The following is a 24918-nucleotide window of genomic DNA, read 5'->3' as shown; positions in this document are numbered from 1 at the left end:
TTAAATATGTACAGTTTATTGTGTGTCAATTGCATCCTCAATAAAGCCATTAAAATTTATTTTTGCTTAACTTTTATACCACTTTTAAGAGTAGCATATTCCATATCTATTTTAGTTTTGGTTATTATGGTACAATTTTGTATTTTTTATGAACAATGCCTTATTGTATATTCCTATTTAAATTTTAAGCTATTGATACTGCATTTTGCAACCATCTTAAGAAACATAATTTTATCTTTAGATGTCTTTGCCTGATAGTATTCTACATAAAATAGTGAGTACAACATGAAGATTGGAGTCTTTTAAGAATTTTTCATGATGATCTAGGAATTATAAACTTGGGAATTTATTTCCTCCTCTCACATTAATTTAAAGGTCCATGATTTCCTTTTCTTGAGTGGTGTACACTGTCCCCTGCCACCATCCCAATTTTCAGATGTTCCCAGACCTGCTGGCTGATCTTTAGAATCCCCTGAGGAAACCCATAAAAGAGATTCCTGTGTCCTATCCCTTGTTACTCTAGCTCAAGAAACCTGGAGTGAAGTTTAAAAACCTTGTTTTTAATCTTTTTATTTTTTTTAAAGATTTTATTTATTTATTTGAGAGAGAAAGCGCAGAGAGAGAGAGAGACCGTGCACGTGCACCAGCCAGGGAGAGAGGAAATGGGAGAGGGAGAAGCAGACTCCCCACTGAGCAGGGAGCCTGACTCTGGGCTCAATCCCAGGACCCTGAGATCATGACCTGAGTTGAAGGCAGATGCTTATCCAACTGAGCCACCCAGGCACCCCAACCTAACACATAATCTTGACCAAATATTTAGACCTCAACTATAGTTTGCATAATTATAAATTTTCATTCTAAATATTTTCCTCATTGAGAGATTTATTGGAAATACATGAAAATATTTAATGAATATTTGTTGAAATATTCATCTAAATATGCAAAAACAAACTTTCTTAGACAGTTGGGAAATACAAAATAATCTTAAATTCTACAAAGCTACCAGAATTTATCATCCCACCAGAGATCTAGAGTTAATCCTCTGCAACGCGACTTTGTGAGTTTGCTTTGGTGAGGGTGGGAACTAAGAGGCGGTAGTACTAGGAAGGAGGGGTAAGAAAGACTGGAAATGTGTGGGGGTTTATCTAGAGAGATGAGGGACTCTGGCTAGCTGCTCGTATAAGAGCCTTAGTCTACTGTGAGATGGCTTAGTCTTTCCAGCTCCGGCATGGTTGTGTGTTCACCTCACAAGGAAGTTGACAGCTATGATAGGAAACTAAACCATAATTTGACTCTTCCAGTCATACTGATAATAAGGTTTCAGGACTACAGTCCAAGCACTGTGGTTTGGAACTCAGTTTATTCCCTGAAGCTCAGATGGGTGTTCCCTCTCCTCTCCTCTAGGTATTCATACTGGGCCTGGGCAAGGGTCTCATGGCATACGCCTGCTTTAGTCTTACAGAGCAGTCAAGCAGCAAAGCACTGGGGTAGTTAACTAAAATGGCCAGTGGAAGATGCTCCCTCATGTGGAGCCTGGGAGGGGCAGGATGGAAAGGACGAAACTACTCTAGCTCTTGGGATCTCCAACCAAACTTCTTGCAAGATCCTTCTCTAGGTTTGCTCACCTGGTACTTGCTTGTCAGTTGGCACCAGGGGCACGCCCATTTATCCTCCCTCTCTCCATTCCTCCCTCCTTCCTTCTTTTTTTTTTGGAAGTTCTTGAATTAATCTGGAGAGATATTAAGCCAGAGCAAAAAAAAAAAAATTTAATTAACTACAGGAAAGTGGCTTCCTTTTTCTGTCAGGGCTAGCAGAGTGTGATCTTGAAACACTTTCCTGTGGTAAGAAGAAATATTTGCTGTCTTAGGAGAAGGTGTCCCACCTCCACTATTCATTTGACCCTTTCCATGGAGCTAGGAAAACGTAGAACAACTGAATAATTTGTGCTGTGTTAAAGTATTTTGGATTACTTAAGAATGTGTAGTATTAAAGAGTTAAAAGATTCATCAAGGACCTTGTTAAGGCTTATATTTCAAGTTACTACAGAAATGGGCATAGAATCAGAGGCTTACTTGCAAAAATCTTTTAAAACCACAAGTCTTTGGGTGCCTAGGTGGCTTGGTCAGCTAAGCATCTGCCTTAGGCTCAGGTCATAATCCCAGGGTCCTGGGATCGAGCCCCATGTTGGGCTCTCTAGCTCAGCAGGGAGTCTGCTTCTCCCTCTCCCTCTGCTGCTCCCCCTCCTTGTGCGCTCTCTCTCTCTCTCAAATAAATAAATAAAATCTTAAAAAAAAATGTCTGTTTAAAGAGTTCTTCACTTTTGGGGTGCCTGGCTGGCTTATTCTGCAAAGCATGTGATTCTTGATCTTGGAGTCATGAGTTTGGGCCACCCTTAGGCATAGAGATCACTTAAAAAATAATGATAAAAAAAAGAGTTCTTCACTTTTGCTGTTCACAAATGCTGTTCTTCCTCAGAGTGAACATTTTCAATCAGATGTGGTTTCTTAAAAAGTTTCAGAAGTTAATATTAACAAGGTCCTTTGAAAGTGAGTTTCTGTAAATTAAGGTCCAGTTTAAAGCCATAGGACCCTTTAACCTTGTCTGAACAGTGAGCTATATTTGGGGATTTGGCATACAGAGGGTCTGACTTGGATTAGGTCTCTAAATACCTAAAGGATTTCCTTAAACAGGCCCAGGGTCAGATACAACAGGTGTTTCATTTCTAATTTTGGAACCAAAAGCAGCCAGTTGATAGTGAGGCTGTTCTTCACTCATTCAGCAGGAGTGAGAACAGTAATTTTGGCAAGATGTCAAATGTAGAAAACACCGGAAATGTGTTATTCTTCTAATACTTCTGATAACAAACCACAGTTTTAGAAGACAACATAGAATTTTGATGAATTCTGATAAAGGCTTCTGTTTTCTTAGTATTTAATAAATTCATTTAAAAATATTGAAAGTACACTTTAGTGTCAGGTTCTATACTAGAATACTCATTTAAATGATCATGTACACTCTTATTTTGATTATACTATTGTCAGTGAATTAAATTTTTGTAATGGAAAATAAAGACATGTTAGGTACAATAAAGGATGTATCTGGTTTCCTTTTCAAAGTATTCAAAGGAATTTTGGAGTTTTAGAAGATGGTAATATTACTTTATTAAAAAATATATATGTAAGCACATTTAAATAAGATTAAAATATGGATAAGCTTTAAAAAATATGCTTTGAAACACAGCCACCCCAAATGAAATTATTATGCACATAAAAGTGAGAAAACTTTGTATTTGAAAAAATTAAAGCAATGTAATCATGAACATTTCCTTTTTTAAAAAAAAGATTTATTTATTTATTTTAGAGAAAGAGAGAGAGTGTGTACACAGGGGGAGGGGCAAAGGGAAAGAATCTCAAGCAGACTCCCCCCTCCCCTTGGAGCGCACAGCCCAATGCAGGGCTCCATCTCAGGACCCTGAGATCATGACCCTAGAGGAAATCAAGAATGAGATGCTCAATGACTGAGCCACCTGGGTGTCTGAAACATTTCAACTACAAAACAAGGGTTGATAAAATTTCAAATGTGAGTTCCTGGAAATACACATTTCCAATATGGCCTCAAGATATTAAGCAGTGCAATCTTAACATGATATATACGTAGATTCCCCATAAATACACATTGAACATGAGGTTAGCTTTAGAAATTCTTATTGAAGGAATATAAAAATAAATATTAGAAAAGGCACAGTTTTCTTTTGGCACACCAGAAAGTCTGCTCCTTATAAAATTAATCCTATGGAACCTACTTATTTTAGGAATTCAATAATTAAGCTCTACAGTTCTGATTTTACTTTGAATTCCTCTGTGGGTTTAAAAGGCAAAACATGTTAAGATTTTTTTTTTTTGACAGAGAGATGGAGAATGAGAGGGGTCGGTAGGGGCAGAGGGAGAGGGAGAAGCAGGCTCCCCGCTGAGCAGGGAGTCCCATTAAAAGGCAAAACATGTTAAAAAAAAAACAAGCCATGTTGTAGGTAATAGCAAACTTGGTGTAATTCTTTTTGAGTGAAATGAGAAACATATATATGCAAAATAATTATTTTTAAAGAAAGAAAAGCAATAGGTTTGACTTGAAACTAGATTTTTCTAAAAAGTGATTCCAAACTGTTTCTCTACAAAATGTACAAAATTTAATATTGGGGCAAGAAATTCATTTAGGTCACAGTAACTTTTGTGTTCTTGAAAAACAGCACAATTAGACATAGACTCTTTAAACATTAAGAATTCAAAATTAGAAGCACCGAGGAAACCAAATCCAGGCGTCATTAACTGCTTGCACCCAAAGTACTGAAAACAAATTTCTAAAACAGAACTTTCAGTAATTTGCGTTGAATTTTCACCATCTGGCCAGCCTTGCTCCCATTCCAGAGTTTACTTAACTACATGTCTAAACCTATGCTAACCCTACACTTTCCCCTTCTCTCTCTTGCCCCACAAGGCCTCAAGACTGGAGTCCAGTTTATGATTAACCATGTATTTTGATAATTAGGACAGCAGATGCGGTTGTATTTTATCAAAGTGAATTCTGGTGCCACAAAAACACGCTGGATAAATTCTGGGTTCTAAAGCATGACGTGTCATTCAACTTTGAAGGGTAGAAAGTTGAGTTGGAAGCCTCTGCTGGTAGACATGGCAAATCCAGCATGTTATCAAGCAATTACAAGACGAATTTTTTAAGAAAAAATATTCTAACTTGTTCTGACCAGTGATATCACTTTGTGCTGGGGTGCGCAGCTACAAGGGCAGGGTGAACAAAGTCTGTGGCAAAGGCATCATCTTGCCATAGCGAGGGAGCTGTACTTCTAATTTCTGATAGGAATCAGCAGTCCACGGTTGATTTATGGACAGCCTGTGTCGTCCTGCACGGTGCCAGTTCCAGGAGACCTCGCCAATTAGCTCTATTTTCTGCTTAAGCCGTTAAAGCCACCTCCATGGAAACGCCAGAAGAGGCCGGGGGGAGGGGAGCAGACAGGTGCGCCCTCTGTTTGGGAATACACAAAGGGCCGACCTAGCCGCCGCTGTGTCCCTGGCAACTCCACGCACGCAGGGCGCGCGCACTTCTCGCGGCGCCTCGGGGCAGTGGGCGGCCGGGCGGGTGGGGTGGCGCGCGCAAGTCGCCGCGCGTCGGCTCGCGGACAGCCTCGGCCTGCTCGCGGACGCGGTGCCCGGGAAGCGCGAAGCCGGCTCCCAGCAGCGGCAGCGCCCGCGCTGAAGGGACTTGTAGTCCGCGTGCCTCCCCGGCACCTCCCCCGGGTAGGCCGGTCCGCGCGTCCCCGCCCGCCGCAAGCCGACTTCCTGCCGCTGCCAAAACTACACCTCCCGGCGTCCTCTCCGCTGTGCGGCCGAAAGTGAAAACAAATTCTGGGCTGCGAGGTTGCTGCCCTCCGCCGGGCGCCCCCACTCGCTCCCCGCCCCTCCGGCGCCCTCCTGCGAGGTGGAGAAACGAAAGGCCGGGTCTTTCTCTTTTGGCTTCTTCGGCTCCCAGGGCGGGGAGCGCGCTGGGGACGCAGGCCTCGCTTCCTCTGAGCGGGCCCCGCGCACGCGGGGGCGGGGGTTTCCTCGCTTCACCCCAGTCGGGACGAGGAAACTTGTGGGGGCGGCGACCCCCGGCTGTGTTCCTGAGCTGGGCAGCGAGGCCGCGGGGAAGTGACTTTTCACGCTTGGGGTTTCTTTAGTTTGCCCCCCGTTGCCGCCGGGCGCGTGGTCTCCCGGGAGGCGGCCGCGTGCGCACAGCCATGCATTAGGTAGGGCTCCCCTATGCGCGCGGGGAGCGCCGCCCGCTGCCTCGGGCCGCCGCCGCCTGCCGCCGCCCGCGGAGCCCGAGCCCGAGGCGGAGCCCGAGCCCGAGGCGGAGCCCGAGCCCGAGGCGGAGCCCGAGCCCGAGCCGCCGCCCGTCCTAGGCCGGGGCGTCGAGGAGCCGGCGGCGCGGCCATGTGGGGTTAGCCCGCGCCGCGCCTGCCCTGCAGTAGGACCGGCAACATGGAGGCGGCCGTCGGCGCTCCCGACGGGGTGGACCAGGGCGGCGCGGGGCCCCGCGAGGACGCGACGCCCATGGACGCCTATCTGCGGAAACTGGGCTTGTATCGGAAACTGGTCGCCAAGGACGGGTCGTGCCTGTTCCGGGCCGTGGCGGAGCAGGTAACGGGGTGGGGAACGGGGGGAGGCTGGGTGGGAAAGCGGCGGCGGGCAGCTGTGCGGGCCGCCCACGTCCGGGGCAGCGCGTGGCCAGGCTGGCGTCACAGCGGTCCATTGTAACGCAGGAATGGGACGCTGCCCTGGGTCTGGAAGCTGTAAATCGAAACTTAAAAACCCGTAAATTAACTGGGTGTCGGTGTCGTCCCTCCCGGTGAAGAGGTAATGAGGACAACCTGTGAGGCCTGTTGAGCGCGTGTACGGTTGATTGATTGCTGGGGACTTGGCGAAATGATATTTTTCCATTCTGTTCCGCATTCACCTTCTCTCGGTTTTATAAGCACAGCGTTCACGCCAGTAAACCAGATGTTTACTAGAGGAGGTGGTGCACCAGGCATTACTCGCAGAGCTTTTTTTTTTTTTTTTTTTTTCCTGTACTGGACTTTGGAATGTGGGGGAGTCTAGCCCGTCGATGTCCACTTGACTCAAGAGCGGAAAAATGTGCAGTTTGGGAAAGTCAGCTTTTTAAAAATATAGAATGTTTCAAAAGAATTGTCTTTAAGTAGATTCCACTCTTTGTTATGCTCTGCAAGGTGTGCTAAAAATAATTTACTTCTTAAAAGTCTGGTGTTGGGGATTCTCTAGGCTTTTGACCGAATTTTTCCTTGCTAATGGTCAACATGACTTTCTAACAAGGAATAATTTTTTTTCTTTTATAAGAGAGCTTTTTCCGTGTTATATAACACTGTGTAGTTGGTATGCAATCACCACAACACATCCTATATTGAAAAATAGCTGCTGAAATAGTTGGATAAAAGTTTCACATTACTGCCCTGGTGTGCATTTCATACCTTTCACAGTTTGCTTTCCTTCAACTTAAGATCTCTTCCTGCTCTTTCCCTGCCGTAGAGTTTTTATGATTTTTTTTCCTACCTTTTTTTGAATCCTAAATAGTTTTTCAAAATTTCTGTTTGTGAGTAAATGTTTTACTTAACATCTGTAGTCTGTGGTCTTTTTTTTTTTTTTTAACTTCTAAAGGCCAGCCATTTATTTTCTAGAGGCCCTTGTTTTCCCATCAGTATCATAAAATCTTTTTTTCAAGCGAGAAGTTGATTTACCTACTTCAGGTTTGCATTATGTTGCAGGCATTGTCATTCAGACGTTCTTTGTATAACTCCCCAAATTCAGCTCTTTTTCAGTTCATTAGATTTCTCTCATTTTTAGAAATTTAGGATGTTCCAATGTTGTTGTGGGATATGTTCACACACTCCCATCCCAGTCTTTACTATTAGTAGATAAACAGTCTGTCCGATTTGTGAATTTTCTGGATCTCCATCTGCCCTGCTGCTTCTGCCTCAGCCTCCCTGGACTGCTCAGCACCTCCGGAGGCAGAGAGAAGGGGTGGAAGTGAATTCAGCCCTTATTTACACATAGTGTTAGCTCTAGCAAGAATTTGGTAAGGAAGGAGGTAGAAACGAATGGAAATAAGGGAAGTATGACGCTTATTTGGCATTGGATTATCCCGATCCTGGTTCATACTGAAGTAGAAAAGTGTGTCTGGTTTCAGTATCCTGTGCCATAATTGGCAAACTTGATTATACAGAAATCTCTCTTATTGAAGGGGGAAATCTCTATTTTTTTTTTTTAAGATTTTATTTATTTATTTGACAGAGACACAGCGAGAGAGGGAACACAAGCAGGGGGAGTGGGAGAGGGAGAAGCAGGCCTCTTGCTGAGCAGAGAGTCCGACGCGGGGCTCGATCCCAGGACCCTGGGATCATGATCTGAGCTGACGGCAGATGCCCAACGACTGAGCCACCCAGGCGCCCGGGGAATCTCTATTTTTAAGTAGAAAGGTGCAAAGTTAGTATCACTAAGAACTAACTCATTGCTCACATCATATAACACCTTTTATTGTATCTCATAGGATTTAAATCAGGCATAAGAAAATACCCCTTCGGGGCACCTGGGTGGCTCAGTCATTAAGCGTCTGCCTTCGGCTGAGGTCATGATCCCAGGGTCCTGGGATCGAGCCCCGCATTGGGCGCCCTGCTCTGCGGGAAGCCTGCTTCTCACACTCCCCCTGCTTGTGTTCCCTCTCTCGTTGTGTCTCTCTCTCTCAAATGAATAAATAAAATCTTAAAAAAAAAAAAAAAAAATCCTCTTCGATTATGTGACTATGATTTTTAGTATACTGAGCTTAGAAAACTTAAATCCATGAATTTTGAGGGAAACTCCTTTCTTAAGTAGACATGGATTAAGGGTATAGCCTTCATGGCTAAAGGCAAAGTGTGTCTGTGTGTGTGTGTATGTCTGTGTCTGTGTATTGGGGTGGGGAGGGAAGTAACACCAACCTCAGGCTTAAAGGGTGTGCTCTATAAAAATACGTACAAAGGATTTACTTTTTTGCCAACAGTTTTTCCAATGATATTTATCATTTCTAAGGAGCCAGAGTAAATAATCTAAATGGCAGTCTTTGGGAGGTAGGGTAGGGGAGAGATTTGAATTAGGAGTAGTCTTTCCCTCCAAATTACCTGATTTAGTTAGGCCCTTCCCTTTTTACACTTCTGGACTTGGGCCTGCAGGAGACCTGACCTGAATCAGCTCTGTGGCCATGGAGCTAAAAATAGGGTGCTCTTAGAGGATTTGCTAAAGCAGTGTGTCTTGGCCTTTCCCAGTGTTTATCACTATCTTGTCCCAAGTAAAGATCAGAAAGTCTCCTATTTTCTAGGTTATTTTCATGTATATAATAATTTGCAGAGATATTTGTCTTACCACTTGCATTCTTCCTGAGTGTCCTTGAACTTGCACAAAGTTATACTTTTTTCAACAGTTGTCATTTAACCTTGCTTCTCTTGCAGTGCTTGGCTTTGTAAAGCTCCAGCACTCTGCAATTTATGGAAGTTGCTGAGAATTTTGCTTCTGAGTGATAGGTTCAGATTTCATGTGCTAATTAGACTTTTTAAGAGGAGAAAAAACAGATATGCTTGTCATTGTTTTTGATGGAAAATAAGCTTTATTCAGTTATGTCTGCCACCTGTTGCTAGGTAAATGGCTTTAGCACTATCTTCAGTTTGCCGATGCCAGGAAAGCCCTTAACAGACAACACTGGTTTACTCAAATAATACCTTGATTCATAATAGTGTCTAAAGTAGCTTCTGTGGAAGAAGTGTTGCTAAATGTCATTTGTTGAATTGGCAAAAATATTGTGTGGTGGTTTATTTTTATATATGGACATTTCTTCCAGGGCTGGAAGCTTAGAATGTATAAGGATGCTTTTTAATAGTTTCCAAGATAGCAATGTTAGGTGTACTTCGTTAAGCTAAAAACCAGCTGTATACTGAAAACAAACTTATTGCTAACTTCAGCTAGTACATCTTCAATTTACCTTAATGTAAAGACATAACTAGCTGTCTCCAGACAGTTGTGCCTGTCTGGTTCTGTGAGTATAAAGATTTTATTTATTTATTTATTTTAGAGGGGGAGAGAGAGAGAGAGATGGAGAGAGGGTGTGCTAGTGATTGCAAGTGCGTGTGCCGGGAAGGGCAGAAAGGGAGGGTGAGGGGGGAAGAATCTCAAGCAGACTGCACTGAATGCAGAGTCCGGTGTGGGGCTTGATGCTAGGCTCCATCTCATGACCCTGAGATCAGAGATCATGACTTGAGTGAAACCAAGAGTTGGACACTTAACTGACTGAGCCACCAGGCGCCCCTTTAGTTCTGTGAGTATAAATGAACCTTGGATGTTATCCATAGAGACCTGTAAAATGCAGCTGGAGCCTCCCTTTTCCTGAATTCTCTGCTCACCTGAACATGAGGAAAAATCACTCATTTGGACCTGTAACTCTTAAAGCTACTTTATATTAATATAAATTCTCAAGAGCCTTATTAGTATTTGGACATGTGGTTATTTTAAATGTTTCAGGGTTTTGTCCCCCCCCCCCCTTAACCCTTTAGGGTACCAGGAACATCTTCGTTTGAGACACTCAGTAATAGAAAATAATTTTAATCTTTTCTTTTAAGCTTGATAGTTAAAAATGTTGGAGGTTAGCCAGAAGGGTTCCTAAACATTTGGTTATACTAGTTTCTTTCAAACCAAAGCTTCAGCATTTTAGTAAGAGACAAAATGCCCATAAGGTATCCTTTTGTTGAACTAGTTTAACAGAAGAATACAGAGGCTACAAAGTGAGAGGATTTGGATCATCTTTGTAGTGTCTTATTTCAGTTGGTGCTTTAAGATTTTGGGCTGGGACTCTTGGCTGGCTCAGTTGGTAGAGCACGTGACTCTTGATCTCAGGGTCGGGAGTTTGAGCCCCATGTTGGGCATGGAGCTACTTAAAATAAAAACAAAAAAAAAAGATTTTGGGCCTAAGAGCAAGTTTCTAGGCTGTTGGGATGACAGCACACAGCAGCATGTTTGCATCCTGTGTGCTGCTCACTTGGATATTCTTTCAAGAGTTGTGTAAGCCTGACAAGGATTTGGGAATGAGCACCTTAATTTTTCTGAAACCCACAGTGGACTTAAATTTCTACATAAGGCAAGTAATTCCAAATTATTGAGAAAAAGAAATCTAATTCTTACAGGCTTAATGGATTCCTGTTGAAGTTGCCTGTTCTCTTTTCCAGCAAGCATAGGATGAAGCTAAGTACTATGTAGCAGGAATTCTGTTAGCCCTTCTTTGTGAAGAGCAAGGCTATAAGAGGGCTGGTCAAGAAAGGAAAAGTATGTTAAGTTTACAAAGGTTTCCTCACAGGAGTGACCTAAAGGAGAAATGGTAATAAATTCTTCCAGACTGACTTAAGAAGTACCACTGACTGTATAGGTCACTTCGTCTGTGGTTAGAGGAAGAGGTGGGAATGAATAAAGATTTAGAAATTACTAAATGGCAAATGGAGAGAGACTGATTTCTATCAGTTTTGAGGTTATTTAGGGTGTGAAAGAAAGTGCTAGCTTGTACCGCAAATCCTCTTTTAACAAAATGTGTAATAGTGTGTTGCTTTTCCTTTTCAGGTGCTGCACTCTCAGTCTCGCCATGTGGAAGTCAGAATGGCTTGTATTCACTATCTTCGAGAGAACAGAGAGAAATTTGAAGCGGTAATTTGTAATTTTAAACATGGAATGGTGTCTTGACTTGCATTTATATTTCAGCCTTTAGAAGTGGCCTGGTGGGAGTTTCACAGCCTGGATCTTAAATGCAGGTTATGGAAAAAAAAAAAATTAAAAAAGAACTGCTTTATTGAATTTAAATCCAATTATATTCAGTTGTGACATTTTTAGGCTTTTTTGTGGTTTTCATTTCTTTAGACATTTAGAAAGCTATGATAGTTAACTGTGGAAGTTGGAAGGATGACCTGGACAGAATCCTTGCATATTAAGAGTGAGCTTTGTCTATCATGGTCAGGGAATTGGGTGTCAGTTAATTAATAGTTTTCTGTGATTGGTAACCCCCTATGAATTTAAAAAATTTCAGACTTGGAGTATAAAAAACATGCTGAGCAAAGCTAATACTGAACCTTTAATTTTATCAGAAGGCATTTATAGATTTTTAATTTTCAGGGTTCATCATCGTGAATCACACATCAGAACACTGTAATTATGTAAATAATGATTAATAGTTGCTAGGATGTTGTATAGCAACTTACTGTAATTTTCTCAGTAGTATGTAGTAGCTGTGAAATAGGATGCCACAGTGGCCTGTTTTCATTTTACATTGAAAGCTTTATAGGATTTACTAGTTACTGGTTTTATGACCTAGAATTATGTCATCGGACTTTCAGTGATATTTTTCCTCTTTGCCAAAAAAACACTGACACCTTGCAAATAACTCAATTCTAAAACTTAATAGGTAAATAGTTCTTAATTTGGATCTGCTTTTCGGTTGGTGTTCCTGTATTCAAGCCAGATGTTACTACTGGTGACATTCTGGGTGTATTCTGGGTGCCGTGTTATAAGAAAGGCAGTAATGTATTCCAGAAAGGAGAGTTAACCTACTTGATCAGGAGATTGAGAACTTGTTTTACAAAAAGGAAACTGGTGATGTGGAGGTTAGATAAGAGTGTTAGGGTATAGTACAAAAGGGGGAGGGATGGGGAGAGTGGAGTGCTCTTTAAGTATTTTAAAGAAATTACAAGTGATTAATCATTATTATTGGCCCCAGAGAGTAAAACACTGTTGACAGTAATGGAAATTGCTGTCATTGGTTGAGCACTTCTCTGTGCCAGGCATTGTTTAAGTTCTTTGCATATATTTATTTAGCCCTCAACAGTCTTAAGAGGTATGATCAGAGGTTGAAAGTTCCATGGGGAGAAGTTTTACTTTCCTTTTATAATTTATAGTAAGTGCCTTTAAACAATTCCTGTTGGCCAAAATTGGAAAAGGTGGTCATGGGAAGGAGGTGGAGTTTTGTGCTTTGTTTACTGACAGTGTTTAGTCAGTCTAGATGGATACTTTCTAATTGACTAGAAAGGAGAATCTCAGATTGGATGCAGGCTTGTGTCAGAACACTGTGTAGGTCTCTTCCAACTTTAAATGGTTCTGTGGGGTTTTTTTCCCCAAAAGTATAAATAATCACCTAATACAGAATTGTGATTGGTGGGATATTTAAAATATATGGCTATAAAATGCTGATTGGCAGGATATTTAAAATATATGGCTGTTTTATTATAAGCATGTGTTGAAACTTAAGATACTTTTTGGGAATTTGACAGCACATGATCTATAAAAGAATTAATCTCAGTCTCAAAAAAAAGCCATGGGTGTTTAAAAGATTTTTATAGCCAGGAGACTGTAAAAAGTGTATCAATTTGTTAAGTTAACTGGGACTATACTTTAAATAGAATTTGATGTTTCAGACTAATGTTTTTTAGAGATTTCGCAGTTAAATTAGTGTGATGGCTAACAAAAATCGCAGAGCTTGAATAAATTTTTTAAGTTAAACAATGAAGCAAGCTATCTTAGAAATATTTTGTTGGTTCTCCAAAATATCTTGCATTATTAGTTCTCATCTGTGTTTTTAGTGTGACTGATCTAAGAGACAATATACATATCTGTGATTAGTAAATTAATATTTCTTAGCTAATATGTTCTTAATTCTATTCTCTGTGTTGGCCATTACCAAAATACTCCTAAGTGCTTGTTTTATATATTTCTCTGTTCATAATGTCACTGGCAGTGACCTTGAATTGCCTTCTCCCTCAATCTGCAAGTCCTTCCTGGGCTCAAGGCCCTCTATAAACAGGTGGCCAGTTGTGTTCCTCTCTCACTGTCTTCTCCCCCACCCAGTTGTCCTGTTCCTGCTGGCTGGTTGGCTTCTGTCTTCTCAACACAGTGCTCACTGCCTCTTCATGCCACATTGTGCCTGTGCCTGTCCACATCCTGTCCAGGAAATCTTTTCTGATAATGTTTCCTTTATAAAATTCTTCTGTCTGTTTATAATCTTTACTTAATGATTTTTATGTATTTTAATAATTAGGTTGTATATATGTATATATATTACTGTTACTGATGTTTCCAAGGTTCATGCAAGAACTTAGTGATTCACAGTGAAAAGGTTTTTTGTTTTGATGTATTTCTAATAGACTTTTTTTTTTTTTTTTTTGCAGTTTATAGAAGGGTCATTTGAAGAGTATTTAAAACGTTTGGAAAATCCACAGGTATGCAGTGATTCTGTAATTCTATTTTTTATATATTGAAGTAATGTATTCAACATTCATTAAAATGCAATATAGTGTATGGAGGGGTTACAGCAAATACTTTTTTTAAAATAAACATTTCTTAGTTGCACATTTTATGTAGCATTTAATTGGAAGACAGTTGGAGCTGTGTACTGGATGTTGCTGCAGTAAGGACAGGGTCATGCTTTTTTTATTTTTGTCATAATGGCATCTGAATGTAGCATAGAAGACCTACGATAACGGTGATGATTTTCAGGATGCTGTATTGGTATGGGTATTGGTCTTGGTGGACAGGGTGCAAGATTTGCATGCTTCTTTAGGCCACTGAGAAGATAGGTTCTTCTATGGAGGTTCCATTTCCCATGATCAGCTTGAGAAGAGGGAAGAGACTGTTGAGAGGAAAAGGATGCCACTTCCCCAAGTCCCGCTGCCATACTTTTCTCAGTCATGTTGAAGTGAAAAGAATTTTTCTGTTTTTGTTGCTTCCAAACTAATACTCTCCCTGTAAAAATCCAAATATCATGAAATGCCACACAGAGTCCCTTGTAGAATATTCCATTATCCCCAGAGCTAATCTCTGTTGAGTTTAAAATGACATTAGCCAAGGAAGAAGCTAAGAAGAGGAGTCAGGGAGGAAAAGAAATAATAACTTAGGAACAGGGTGTTTGATTAACAGTTGGGGTCTCCATTTGATTCTCTGAAACTAATTTGAGTCCTTGTTGATGCCAAGAATTGACAGGCACTCTGGGGATGCAGAGGAAACTGGGATTTGGGTGCTGTTCTCAGGAGTTTACTTGTAGTAGGGAAAAATACCTAATAGAAGTGAGAAAGCACGTGTCATAAGAAGTCTAGATATGATGCTATAGGCATTCAGAGTTATCTTTTTACCTGGGTTGGCAAAGGAAGAGGTAGTGGGTTGGCAAAGGAAGAGGTAGTGGGTTGGCATTTGACATCTGAATAGATTCTGAATGAGAAATGCCTAGGGTGAAGGGTAATTCTAGGAAAGGGAAAACTGTGAGCAAGGCAGATTCAGAAAGCACTTCAGTTTGCGTGAAGCATGTGAAGGTAGGAGGTAGTGAGAAGTCAGAGGGCAGGCTGTGGGACCAATCACGGAAGAGCCTTCACTGCTAGGCTCAGTAGTTTGGAGCTTGTGCTTTAGGCTGGCATTTCTCAGTGTCAGCCATAGACTATCTGCATCAGAATTACCTGAGGTGGTTGTAAATTCCACTATTCCAGACCTGAATCAAAGTCTATGTCTGGGGAGTGAGAATCTGGTATTGGGAAACTTTTTAAATTTTTTGAGACACGAAGTGAGTATGTCACTGCTGAGAACCAAGAATAGTGCTTGGCTTCTTTGTTGGCTGTCTGGATGGATGGATAGAAGAATAATGCAGAGATGGTTTGGAAGTGGATGAGACCAGAGGTGGGAAGACCATTTGCATGGTTTTAAAAAAAGAAATGTTTAATACATGGTAAAATGTGCACATTACATGCAGTGTGAAAAAAGGAGTAAGTATTGTGTACTCCAGTTTTGGAGACAGATACCTCTGAAGGTCTTTTCGCTAAATCCACTCCTGACTCCATTTTTACTTCAGTCATTTCAGTACTGAGTTTTGCCCACATATCATGGTCACAAATATCATTTTCCTGCATTTTTTTTTTTTCTCTTACCTTAAAGCCTCTTTGAAGATGAGGATTGTGTATTTTATTGCTTTTGGGATTTTCATAGTTACCTTTCAATTTTGGGTGCTGAACTGATTTGTGTGTGTGGTTTGAATGTTAAATCCACATTGCATTGTATGTAACATACAGGAAAGATAAACACCAGAATGTTGTTATCTCTAGTAATATTCCTGGTAATTTTTACTCCATTATGGAAAATAAAGGAAAAGGAAATAACAAAGTCTGTTTATTAACTCCTCCCCCCCCTTTTTTTTAAGTAACGTCTACCCCCAACATGGGGCTTGAACTCACTGCTCAGAGATCAAGAGTCTACATGCCCTACTGATTGAGCCAGCTAGGTGCCCCTGTTCATTAACTTTTTAATCAAGAAAAATCCCACAGTGTTTTTTATAGTAATCTTTGTGTAGCAGTTCAGGTTGTCAAGCTATGAGGTTCTGAGGAAGGGTGGACATGGTGGGAGTGGAGAGAAAGGGGAGAGAGGGAGGAAATGACGTAGTGTGAAGTGAACTGAGACTGATTTGGGCCTCTGTAGGAGAGGAAGGAGGAAAGTTGTGGTTTTGAGCACATGGGACAGGGGTCTCCTTCCCAGGGTGCTGGCTGGCCAGCTTTTTTGTTTTTATGACACCCCCTTCCCCAATCTGATCAAATTTCTTCTCCAGATGTTTCAGGTACCTTCTCTTTGTGCCTTTTTTTTTAAGATTTTATTTATTTATTCGAGAAAGTGTGTGCATGCATGCGCATGGGCAAGAGGAGGGGCAGAGGAAGAGGGAGAAACACACTCCCTGCTGAGCATGGAGCCCGGCCATGTGGGGCTCCATTGCAAGACCCTGAGGTCATGACCTGAGCCGAAGTCAGACGCTTAACTGACTTGAGCCCCCCAGGCGCCCCTTGTGCTTCTTTAATAGCAACAGATATTTATGTCTTTATTCGTTTTTCTTTTTCCCTGGTATATAGGATGTATGAAATGAAAAGAGAAACATAGTTGATAAACTCTTACATGTTTCACCCAGTTCTTAGAGAAAACATCTTTATTCTTTACTTAAAATGCCAGTGGAGCATTTTGAAAAATACCTCAGACTTTTGCAAGAATATATTTTTGTCAGCTTTATGGAGGTAAAATCGACACAGTGAAAATCACCAATTTTTTTTCTCACCTAAAATTCACCAATTTTAAGTGTATAATTTGATGAGATTTGACAAATGTATATAGTTGCATAACCACCACTACAAACACATAGGGGACGTTTCCATCACTTCACAAAGCTCCTTGTGCCCTTTTGCCCTTAATCTCTTTTTCCCCACCTTCTGGCTGTTGGCAACCACTGATCTGATTTGTAAGTTTTGCCTTTTCTAGACTATATGAATGGAATCATATAGTTTGTAGTCTTATGTATCTGGTTTCTTTACTTAGCATAATGGAAACACTTTGAGTTTCATCCATGTTGTTGTTGGGTGTATCAGTGGTTTGTTCCTTTTTATTGAGGAGTTCATTATAGTGGATGTACTGCAGTTTGCTTGTCCATTCATCATTTCATGAATATTTGGGTTCTTCCCAGTTTTAGACTGTTTCATGATTAAAGCTGCTAAGAGTATTTGCCTGTAAGTGTTAATGGGGACATATGTTTTATTTTCTCTTGGATTAACACCTAGGGGTGGAATTGCTGTCACAGGGTAATTGTATGTTTAACTTAATGAGAAGCTGCCAAACTCTTTCAAAGTGGCTCTGCCATTTTGCTTTCTCATTGGCAATATATGAAAATTCCAACGGCTCTATGTCTTTGTTAACATTTAGTCTTGTCAGCCTTTGAAATTGTAGCTGTTCAGTGGTTGTGTAGTGGTATGTCATGGTGGTTTTAACTTGTATTTATTTCTCTAATGTTGAACATCTTTTCATGTGCTCATTTGCCATCCATATATCTTTGTTGGTGAAATGTCTGTTCATAGATTTTGCCCATATTTTGTTATGTTGCTGGTTTTATTGAATTGTGTAAGAGTTCTTTATACTGGATATAAGTTCTTTATTGATAATGTAATTTTCAAATATTTTCTTCCAATTTATAACTATGTTTTCATTTTCTTAATAGCATCTTTAGTAACAAAAGTTTATTTTTAGTGACTGTTGAAGAACATTTAAGTTACATGTTTTTTATATAGTTCACTAGTTAAAACAGATTTTGCAGAAATGCTGTACTGTCACCCACAATAAAGTATATTAAACATCGTAAGTGATGAGTAAATAAAATTACAGCCTTAAGGTGGAAGACAATGGTAGAACATTAGGTATTTTATATAACTTAATAATTGACCCCGGTTAGAGAAGACAAGATACTATGATAGCCATTGTTTATTTAACCACACTACAACAGAATTTATTCTGAAGATTAAGGACTTATGGTGCATTATTTGAGAGGTAGTATTTTGTTGACACGAATAGAATAATTTTCCAAAGTGATTTAACGTCTTTTGCATGAAGTAGATGTAGCTTATGTTTATGTTTTAAACAAACTGGTTTGAGTGAAGGATTTCCTTTACCCCAGAATGTCACTTGTAGCAGTTTATGAGAAGCCATGATTGTTAGGCTGAGGCCTATTTTAAGAAATCTATTTTAATATATGGTACCCGTTTCATTTTGAAAACCAGAGCCAACCTTTAAGAACCATTAAAATGAAAAATCTCTGGGGGAAAGATTATCCTTGTCTGAGATCAACACATTGTTTAAAATCTTTTCCTTATCTCAAATTTCTTTAAAGGAAAAAGTGGCAACATTCGCTTACCGTAGCTCATTATTGTTAGTGAGTCTCGGTATTAAGTCTTTACTAATTTCACAAGTAGTATAGGAATGCATTCTCATGGTAAAAGATGTGACAGAATGAAGAGTGAAAATCCTTCATTTTCCCTGATCTTGTCTTCACTGTCAATTTAGGATGTATCCTTCTAGTCCTCATACACCTGCACATACATATACTAAACCTACCTTTTTGTTTCTCTTACCCAATAGGGTTTTTCTTTTTTTAAGATTTAATTAATTCATTTTAGAGAGCGAGTGAGACAGCGTGCGTATGCGAATGAGCAGGGAGAGGAGCAGAGGGAGAGAGAGAGAGGATCTCAAGCAGACTCCGCACTGAACGTGGAGCCTGACCCGGGGCTGTCTTATGACCCTGAGATCATGACCTGAGCCAAAATAGAGTTGGATGCTTAACTGACTGAGCCACCTAGGCACCCCATGACTGACTTCTTATACTTGACAGTCTGATCTTTCTAACTCAGTCATGTAGGTGTACCTCATTCTTTAGATGGATTGCATGGTGTTCCATGCATGGTGTGGATGAACCATAAATTATTTGATTACTCCTTTCCTATTAATGGAATATTTAGACTTTCTTTAAAAAAAATTTTTTTTAAACTATTACAGATAGCTACAGTGAACATCCTTGTTTATGTACATTTTTGTGGACCTATGAAATACTTGTTTAGGGTAGAGTTACAGAATTTGAATTGCTGGGTCAGAGAGTACGTATGGATATTTAAAATTCTGATATACTGGCCATTTCCTCTAATAGGCTTAAAGACATAGAGTGACTCCTTTAGGGCTGTAGAACTTCTCTCTCATTTCAGAAAGATTGCTAGGACACTGATCTCTTTGTACTTTCAATCACCCTGAAAATAACAGACCTACTCCTTTTTTAACCTTTGTGATTCCTGAGTTCTCCTTCTATTCAACATCTCATTTTCTGGGCACATACATGTTCCAAGCTATGTCCTGGGTGCTAGGTTAAAGGACAGAGTCCTTGCCTTCAGCAGGGTCTCCACTTAGAGATACCACTCCGTGGTCTTACCATACCAGTAGGAACTATCATTTCACCCTGTGTTACTAAGGATTTTTACAACAGAGACTTGGGCTATTTTTTTAAGTAGTTTTTTAGTTATATATGTAAGGTCTGTTTTATATAAATGTTTTCATAATATTCATAATACTAATATTAATGAGCTTTTTCTAGCGCATTAGATATATTGTGTAAAGGTATGTGTTAAGGTATTGTATAGAGGTATATGTATTGTAAAGTATGAGACACTTAAGTGCCAACTTTTTTTCTTCGATACAGGAATGGGTTGGACAAGTGGAAATAAGTGCCCTTTCTCTTATGTACAGGTAAACACTGTAGTAACATCAGGAAACAAAAACTGAGTGGGAAATTAGTATATTCCATTATACTAAAAAATTGTTAAAATAGCTAAGCAGTTTTATGCCTTAACTGTGAAGCTTTTTTTTTTTTAGATTTTTTAATTGCATCAATTAGATTTTGACATTAAATACGTCAGCGTTTAGAAATTGTAATTCTCAAAATATTTTTGGGAAGGAATACAGACTTTTTTCAGGCCTGTAAACGATATCACTTACAACTTGATAGAGGAATGGCTTCCTACTTTCTCAGGGCTGGTAGCATCAGATGGCCACTAGAACAGAGGCAAAACACCCCATGTTACTATTTTACTACTTTTGTTTGGGAGAGGAGCAGGTGAATGCTTTATTTTTTCTTTTTGAAATAATCTGTATAAAATTTTGTCTTCACAATTTCTGTAGTTTTGAAGTCTCCTTTTAGAATTGTATCTGAAGTTAGCATATATGCATATTATATTTGAAGTTCTACTTTTTAAAAAGGTACTTTCGTAGAGGTGTTTACAACTTAGTTATTGTATTACTGTCTTTAGTTTACTGCTCTGTGTCCACTGCCTGGAACATTGCTTGAACATATTAGGCTCTTGATGAATGAACGAACAAATGGTTAAGTCATGAAATACATTTTCTCAGAAGTAATTGCTCAATTTTATTTTCAGGAAAGATTTTATCATTTATCGGGAACCAAATGTTTCTCCTTCACAAGTAACTGAAAATAATTTTCCGGAGAAGGTAAGAATTTTTCTAAGTGTTTCTAAAGGATTTAAGTGTAAGAACCACTTGCCACCTTGACCTTCTGAGCTCTAATTTTAAGGTGACCTTTTGAAATATTTTTGTATGAAGTTTATGATAATTTTTTAAAGTTCCTGTTAATCATTATTTATTTATTTTTTTAAAGATTTTATTTATTTATTTGACAGAGACACAGCAAGAGAGGGAACACAAGCAGGGGGAGGGGGAGAGGGAGAAGCAGGCTTCCCACAGAGCAGGGAGCCCGATGCAGGGCTCCATCCCAGGACCCTGGGATCATGACCCGAGCCGAAGGCAGACGCTTAATGACTGAGCCACCCAGGTGCCCCACCTGTTAATCATTATTGAGTCATATTTTGTATTTGTTTTTTTTTCCCCACAAATCACTGTGTTGAACGCTATCAGAACATTATACTAGAGGAAGAAACCTCAGATACTAGTGTATATGATTAACTAGACCGTTTCGCATGACTATAAACATTAAGTACTACAATAACTTGTGAAAGTAGATTCTGCCATTGCATCCAAAAATACTTGGGTAATAGTGATATATTTCTCCTTATAAAGATAATTTACTGGCTGAGGTGTTATTATCTAGTCACAAACTGGAAACAACTAAAAAATTGTGTGAAGCCTAGAAAGAAAAAAAAAAACCCTCAGTTGATTCATTAAGAGAACTTTGTTTTAATTAGCAGTTTTGGAATCATCCAGGCCAAATTGAAGTGTTTTGTCATCATGCTAATGGTGTTAAGGGGGAGGGGAATTGAGTGAAATACTACCTTTATAAAAAGGACTTCGGAGTTTCTAAGGTACATGGCTCTGGATTTGGCCTTTCCAATACAGGTTTTGGAATATGACATAATCCAAACAAAATCAGTGTGTATTTCTTATTGCGTAAGTAATTGACTATCTAGAAAGTACTTAAAACTAAAGCAGCAGAAAGAAATTTACTTTTGATTGTGCCTCTTAGAGGTAAGCATCTTAATAAGGTTTTGGAGTATTTAGTATTTCTTACAGTCTTTCAGCTGTCTTGTTTTTTAAGTAGCTGATATTCTGTTGTTTTCATGTATATTGTGTATTTTTTGTGATCCCATAAGCATTTCCCCAGGTCATTAAGAACTTTTTGATTTAATGGCTATGTAACATTTCAGCATTGGATATACCATAATTGACCACATTGAAGCCTTAGGTTGCTTCTAAAATAATCATTTTAAGTAAGTTCCATGCCCAGCATGGAGCGCAGTGTGGGGCTTGAACTCATGACCCTGAGATCAAGATCTGGGCTGAAATCAAGAGTCGGATACTTAACCGATTGAGCCACCCAGGCGCCCCTAAAATAATCATTTTTTAAAATATTTTATTTATTTGCGAGTGCATGTGCGAGAGAGAGAGGGAGAGAGCATGAGCGGGGTGGGGAGAGGGAGAAGGAGACTCCCCACTGAGCAGGGAGCCTGATGCAGGGTTCCATCCCAGGACCCTGAGATCATGACCTGAGCCGAAGGCAGACGCTTAACCGACTGAGCCACCCAGGTGCCCCTAAAATAATCATTTTCTATTTGGAAATTATTTATTAGTAATTCAGAGAAATTAGAGATAAAAGTTGCTATGTAAGTGTCATAAATGAAGGACTGAAAGGTGTCTTTAATTTTTCCCTTTCAGGTATTACTGTGTTTTTCAAATGGAAATCATTATGATATTGTCTATCCCATAAAGTATAAAGAGAACTCTGCAATGTGTCAATGTGAGTATCACCCTTGTGTTTGTATAGGAAGTTATATTCCTAAGCTATACAGTCTTAATGCAAACAAGTCTGTTTTGTTGTATACAAAGATATACTAAGAATCTTAGGTTAGCAAAAATATTAATACTGTAATAAAAACTTGTTTGACTAGGGAAAAATGGAGCTAGTAGCTTGAGTTTGACTTGTAAATACAGTTATTTCTTTCCTGCAGTAATTCATTTTGGTATATAGGATTTGTATGTGTTTTTAAAGTTGCCGGTATAGAGCTTGAAAATCTAAATGAGCAAATCAAGCATTTGACTTTTTGCCTCTAGAACCGGGTTTCTTAACTTTGACACTACTGCCATTTTGGGCCAGATAATTCTTTGGAGCAGTTCTGTGCATTATGGGATGTTTAGTAGTATCCCTGGCATGTACCATGTAGAGGGCTCTCTTTTTCATTGCAACAAGCAAAAAATCTCTCCAGATTTTGCCAGGTGTTTCTTGGAAGGATAAAATCCTCTCTCCTTCCCCAGTTGAGAATTACCGCTTTAGTAGTTCCTTTCTACCTTCTTTATCTCCTTTATCATCACTCAAACAGAGCATCAGTGCTGGTCATGTAACAGCTTTTTCCTTTGTTCTTAAGCTAGTGGTGACCAGTAAAGATATTTGTAATGCAGTTTTTAAGATTGATGGATCTGTTTTAAAATAAAGTGTAGCTGTCTGTATCCTGGGCTGTGTCCTCCTCTTCCAGCTGGTTAAAATCTAGACATTTCAGCTTTGGGAAGGATAGCTCGTGGAGCCTACCTTACCTTTACTTCTCAGTGCCTGTGGTCGGGATGATATCAGGGGTGAAAAAAAGTGATCTGTGAGAAGGTGGTCTCTTTGGGGACTCATTTAGAGAGTGGGCACCTATTGTTGATGAATTTTTAGTTTCATAAAGATCACTGCAGTATAACCAAATGAGAGTCACATATTGCACCATGTGTAATATGTTTTTGAGTATTTGGTAATCTATATTTTCGTGTTTTCTAGAGGTTTGTTTTTTTTTAAAGCAAAAAAGTTGATTAAATATGCTTCTTTCTTTCAGTGGCTGCTCAGAATACATTTTGTAACAGTTGTTTTTGGAGTCCCTTATGAAAAGCTGTCCTCTTCTAGGAATCTTAAAGTTTCTTAATGTTTTCTTTCCACATCTCTTAAGATTGGGCAGATTATGTGAACCTCTCTAATTCTCAAGTTTCCTCATCTGTACTGTTAGAATAATAATACTTTGCTGTGCCTGGAATACGAACATATGTGAAGGCTTTGCACAGTGCCTGGAATGCAGTAATTGCTCAATATGCATGTTTAGCTTTTACTGTCATCATACTTGTTTCACGGTTGTGGTACCTTTTTGTGTTTTAAAAATGGCAGTATCTTATGTAATGATTTTGAATTACAGAGACAGAAATTCTAGTTGCTTTCTATCTAGGTAACTTCGGTTAAATCGTGTTATTGATCAGAAGATGTTACAGGTGCCCTAGTTAGGATTTTTGAAGCCTGGGCAATAGACGTTGTCAGTTTTGGGTTAAAACGTAAAATTAGTTAATGTTGCATAACGTTTCTCTTATTAATTGCAGCTCTCCTTTATGAATTGCTGTATGAGAAGGTATTTAAAACTGATGTTAGTAAAATATTGATGGGACTGGACACCTCTGAAGTAGCTGATGAAAACAGCAGTGAGATATCAGATTCAGAGGATGACAGTTGCAAGTAAGAATGAATTTAAGTCCTAAAATATCTTTATAGTGCCCTGTAAAGAAACAGTTCAATAAGGAATGTGAGGCACGGAGTTGCCTGTGGTAGTCCTAAAATACAGCAATCTACAGTACAAGTTTCTTTTTTACTGATTTTTATCTAATTTTTATTATGGGACTGTTTTTGAAAGTTGATGTTTTTGGTTGATAGGCTCTATTTCTACATGAGCTACAAGTATATGTATGTGTATAATAGACTTAGTCCTGCCTATATGTGTATATATTTTGAAATTTTAAGGTTAACCTGTCATTTGTTTACATATCCAGTGATGAAAAAATGACCATTTTATTTCCGTGGCTTTCTTGTGTTGTTTCCTTACTCAGATAATGCCTTCCTTTTTCTTTTTAGATAATAAAAATCCCAAGTTGGGGTACAAGTATGTGAACAGCTCTGGGTAATGCCTCTGTTTAGGGTTGTGAACAAGCACCTTTTAACTTAGAGTCTCTCAGGCTTTTCTTTTCCACACAGGATGTGTAGGGTAGTGGTTAAGAGCTTGGGGCTGTGGACAGCCAAATCTGGTTTCAATCCTGGCTTCCTGCCAAAGTAACTAGACTTGGGGCAAGTTACTTAAGTTCACTAGGAAGCCCTAATTCTATATAAAATTAGGATATATTAGTATTTCCTTGAAGGAGGGAATTTGTAAGAATTTAAAGAAATATATAATGTGTATAGCTTAGTTTCTAGATACTGTGTCCGACAGTTTTTAGTTTTTATTAACAGTATTAAAACACTTACTCTCTATAAGAACCTACCCAATTCCATTCCTAGTGAAGATAAAAGTATATTATTCCTACCTCACTGATACGAGGAATTCTTAATCTCAGGAAACAAACTGAGGGTTGCTGGAGTGGGGGGTGGGGTGGGAGGGATGGGGTGACTGGGTGATGGACACTGGGGAGGGTATGTGTTCTGGTAAGCGCTGTGAATTGTGCA

General features: G+C 39.5%; 1 protein-coding gene across 4 annotated transcripts in view; it reads left to right on the top strand.

The window, feature by feature from the left end:
• Nucleotides 1-5932: 5932 nt before the first annotated feature.
• OTUD4 (OTU deubiquitinase 4) overlaps nt 5933-24918 on the top strand; it is a 43519-nt gene continuing 24533 nt past the window's right edge. For 3 of the 4 annotated variants that reach the window (XM_032412925.1, XM_032412926.1, XM_032412924.1), the window contains exons 1-7: nt 5933-6191; nt 11196-11279; nt 13787-13837; nt 19645-19691; nt 20378-20450; nt 22128-22209; nt 23808-23940. In XM_032412925.1, the coding sequence (XP_032268816.1) occupies nt 6033-6191; nt 11196-11279; nt 13787-13837; nt 19645-19691; nt 20378-20450; nt 22128-22209; nt 23808-23940 (629 nt within the window). In that variant the 5' untranslated portion in view covers nt 5933-6032. Of the gene's footprint in view, nt 6192-6295; nt 6408-11195; nt 11280-13786; nt 13838-19644; nt 19692-20377; nt 20451-22127; nt 22210-23807; nt 23941-24918 lie in introns of those variants that run through there. The other variant, XM_032412927.1, reaches the window with a different exon arrangement.

The sequence above is a fragment of the Phoca vitulina genome, unplaced genomic scaffold (assembly GCF_004348235.1).
Source record: "Phoca vitulina isolate PV1807 unplaced genomic scaffold, GSC_HSeal_1.0 scaffold14, whole genome shotgun sequence".
NCBI classification, from domain to species: domain Eukaryota; kingdom Metazoa; phylum Chordata; class Mammalia; order Carnivora; family Phocidae; genus Phoca; species Phoca vitulina.
Note: the sequence above shows the minus strand (reverse complement) of the source record. Positions and strands in the feature narration are given on the sequence as shown.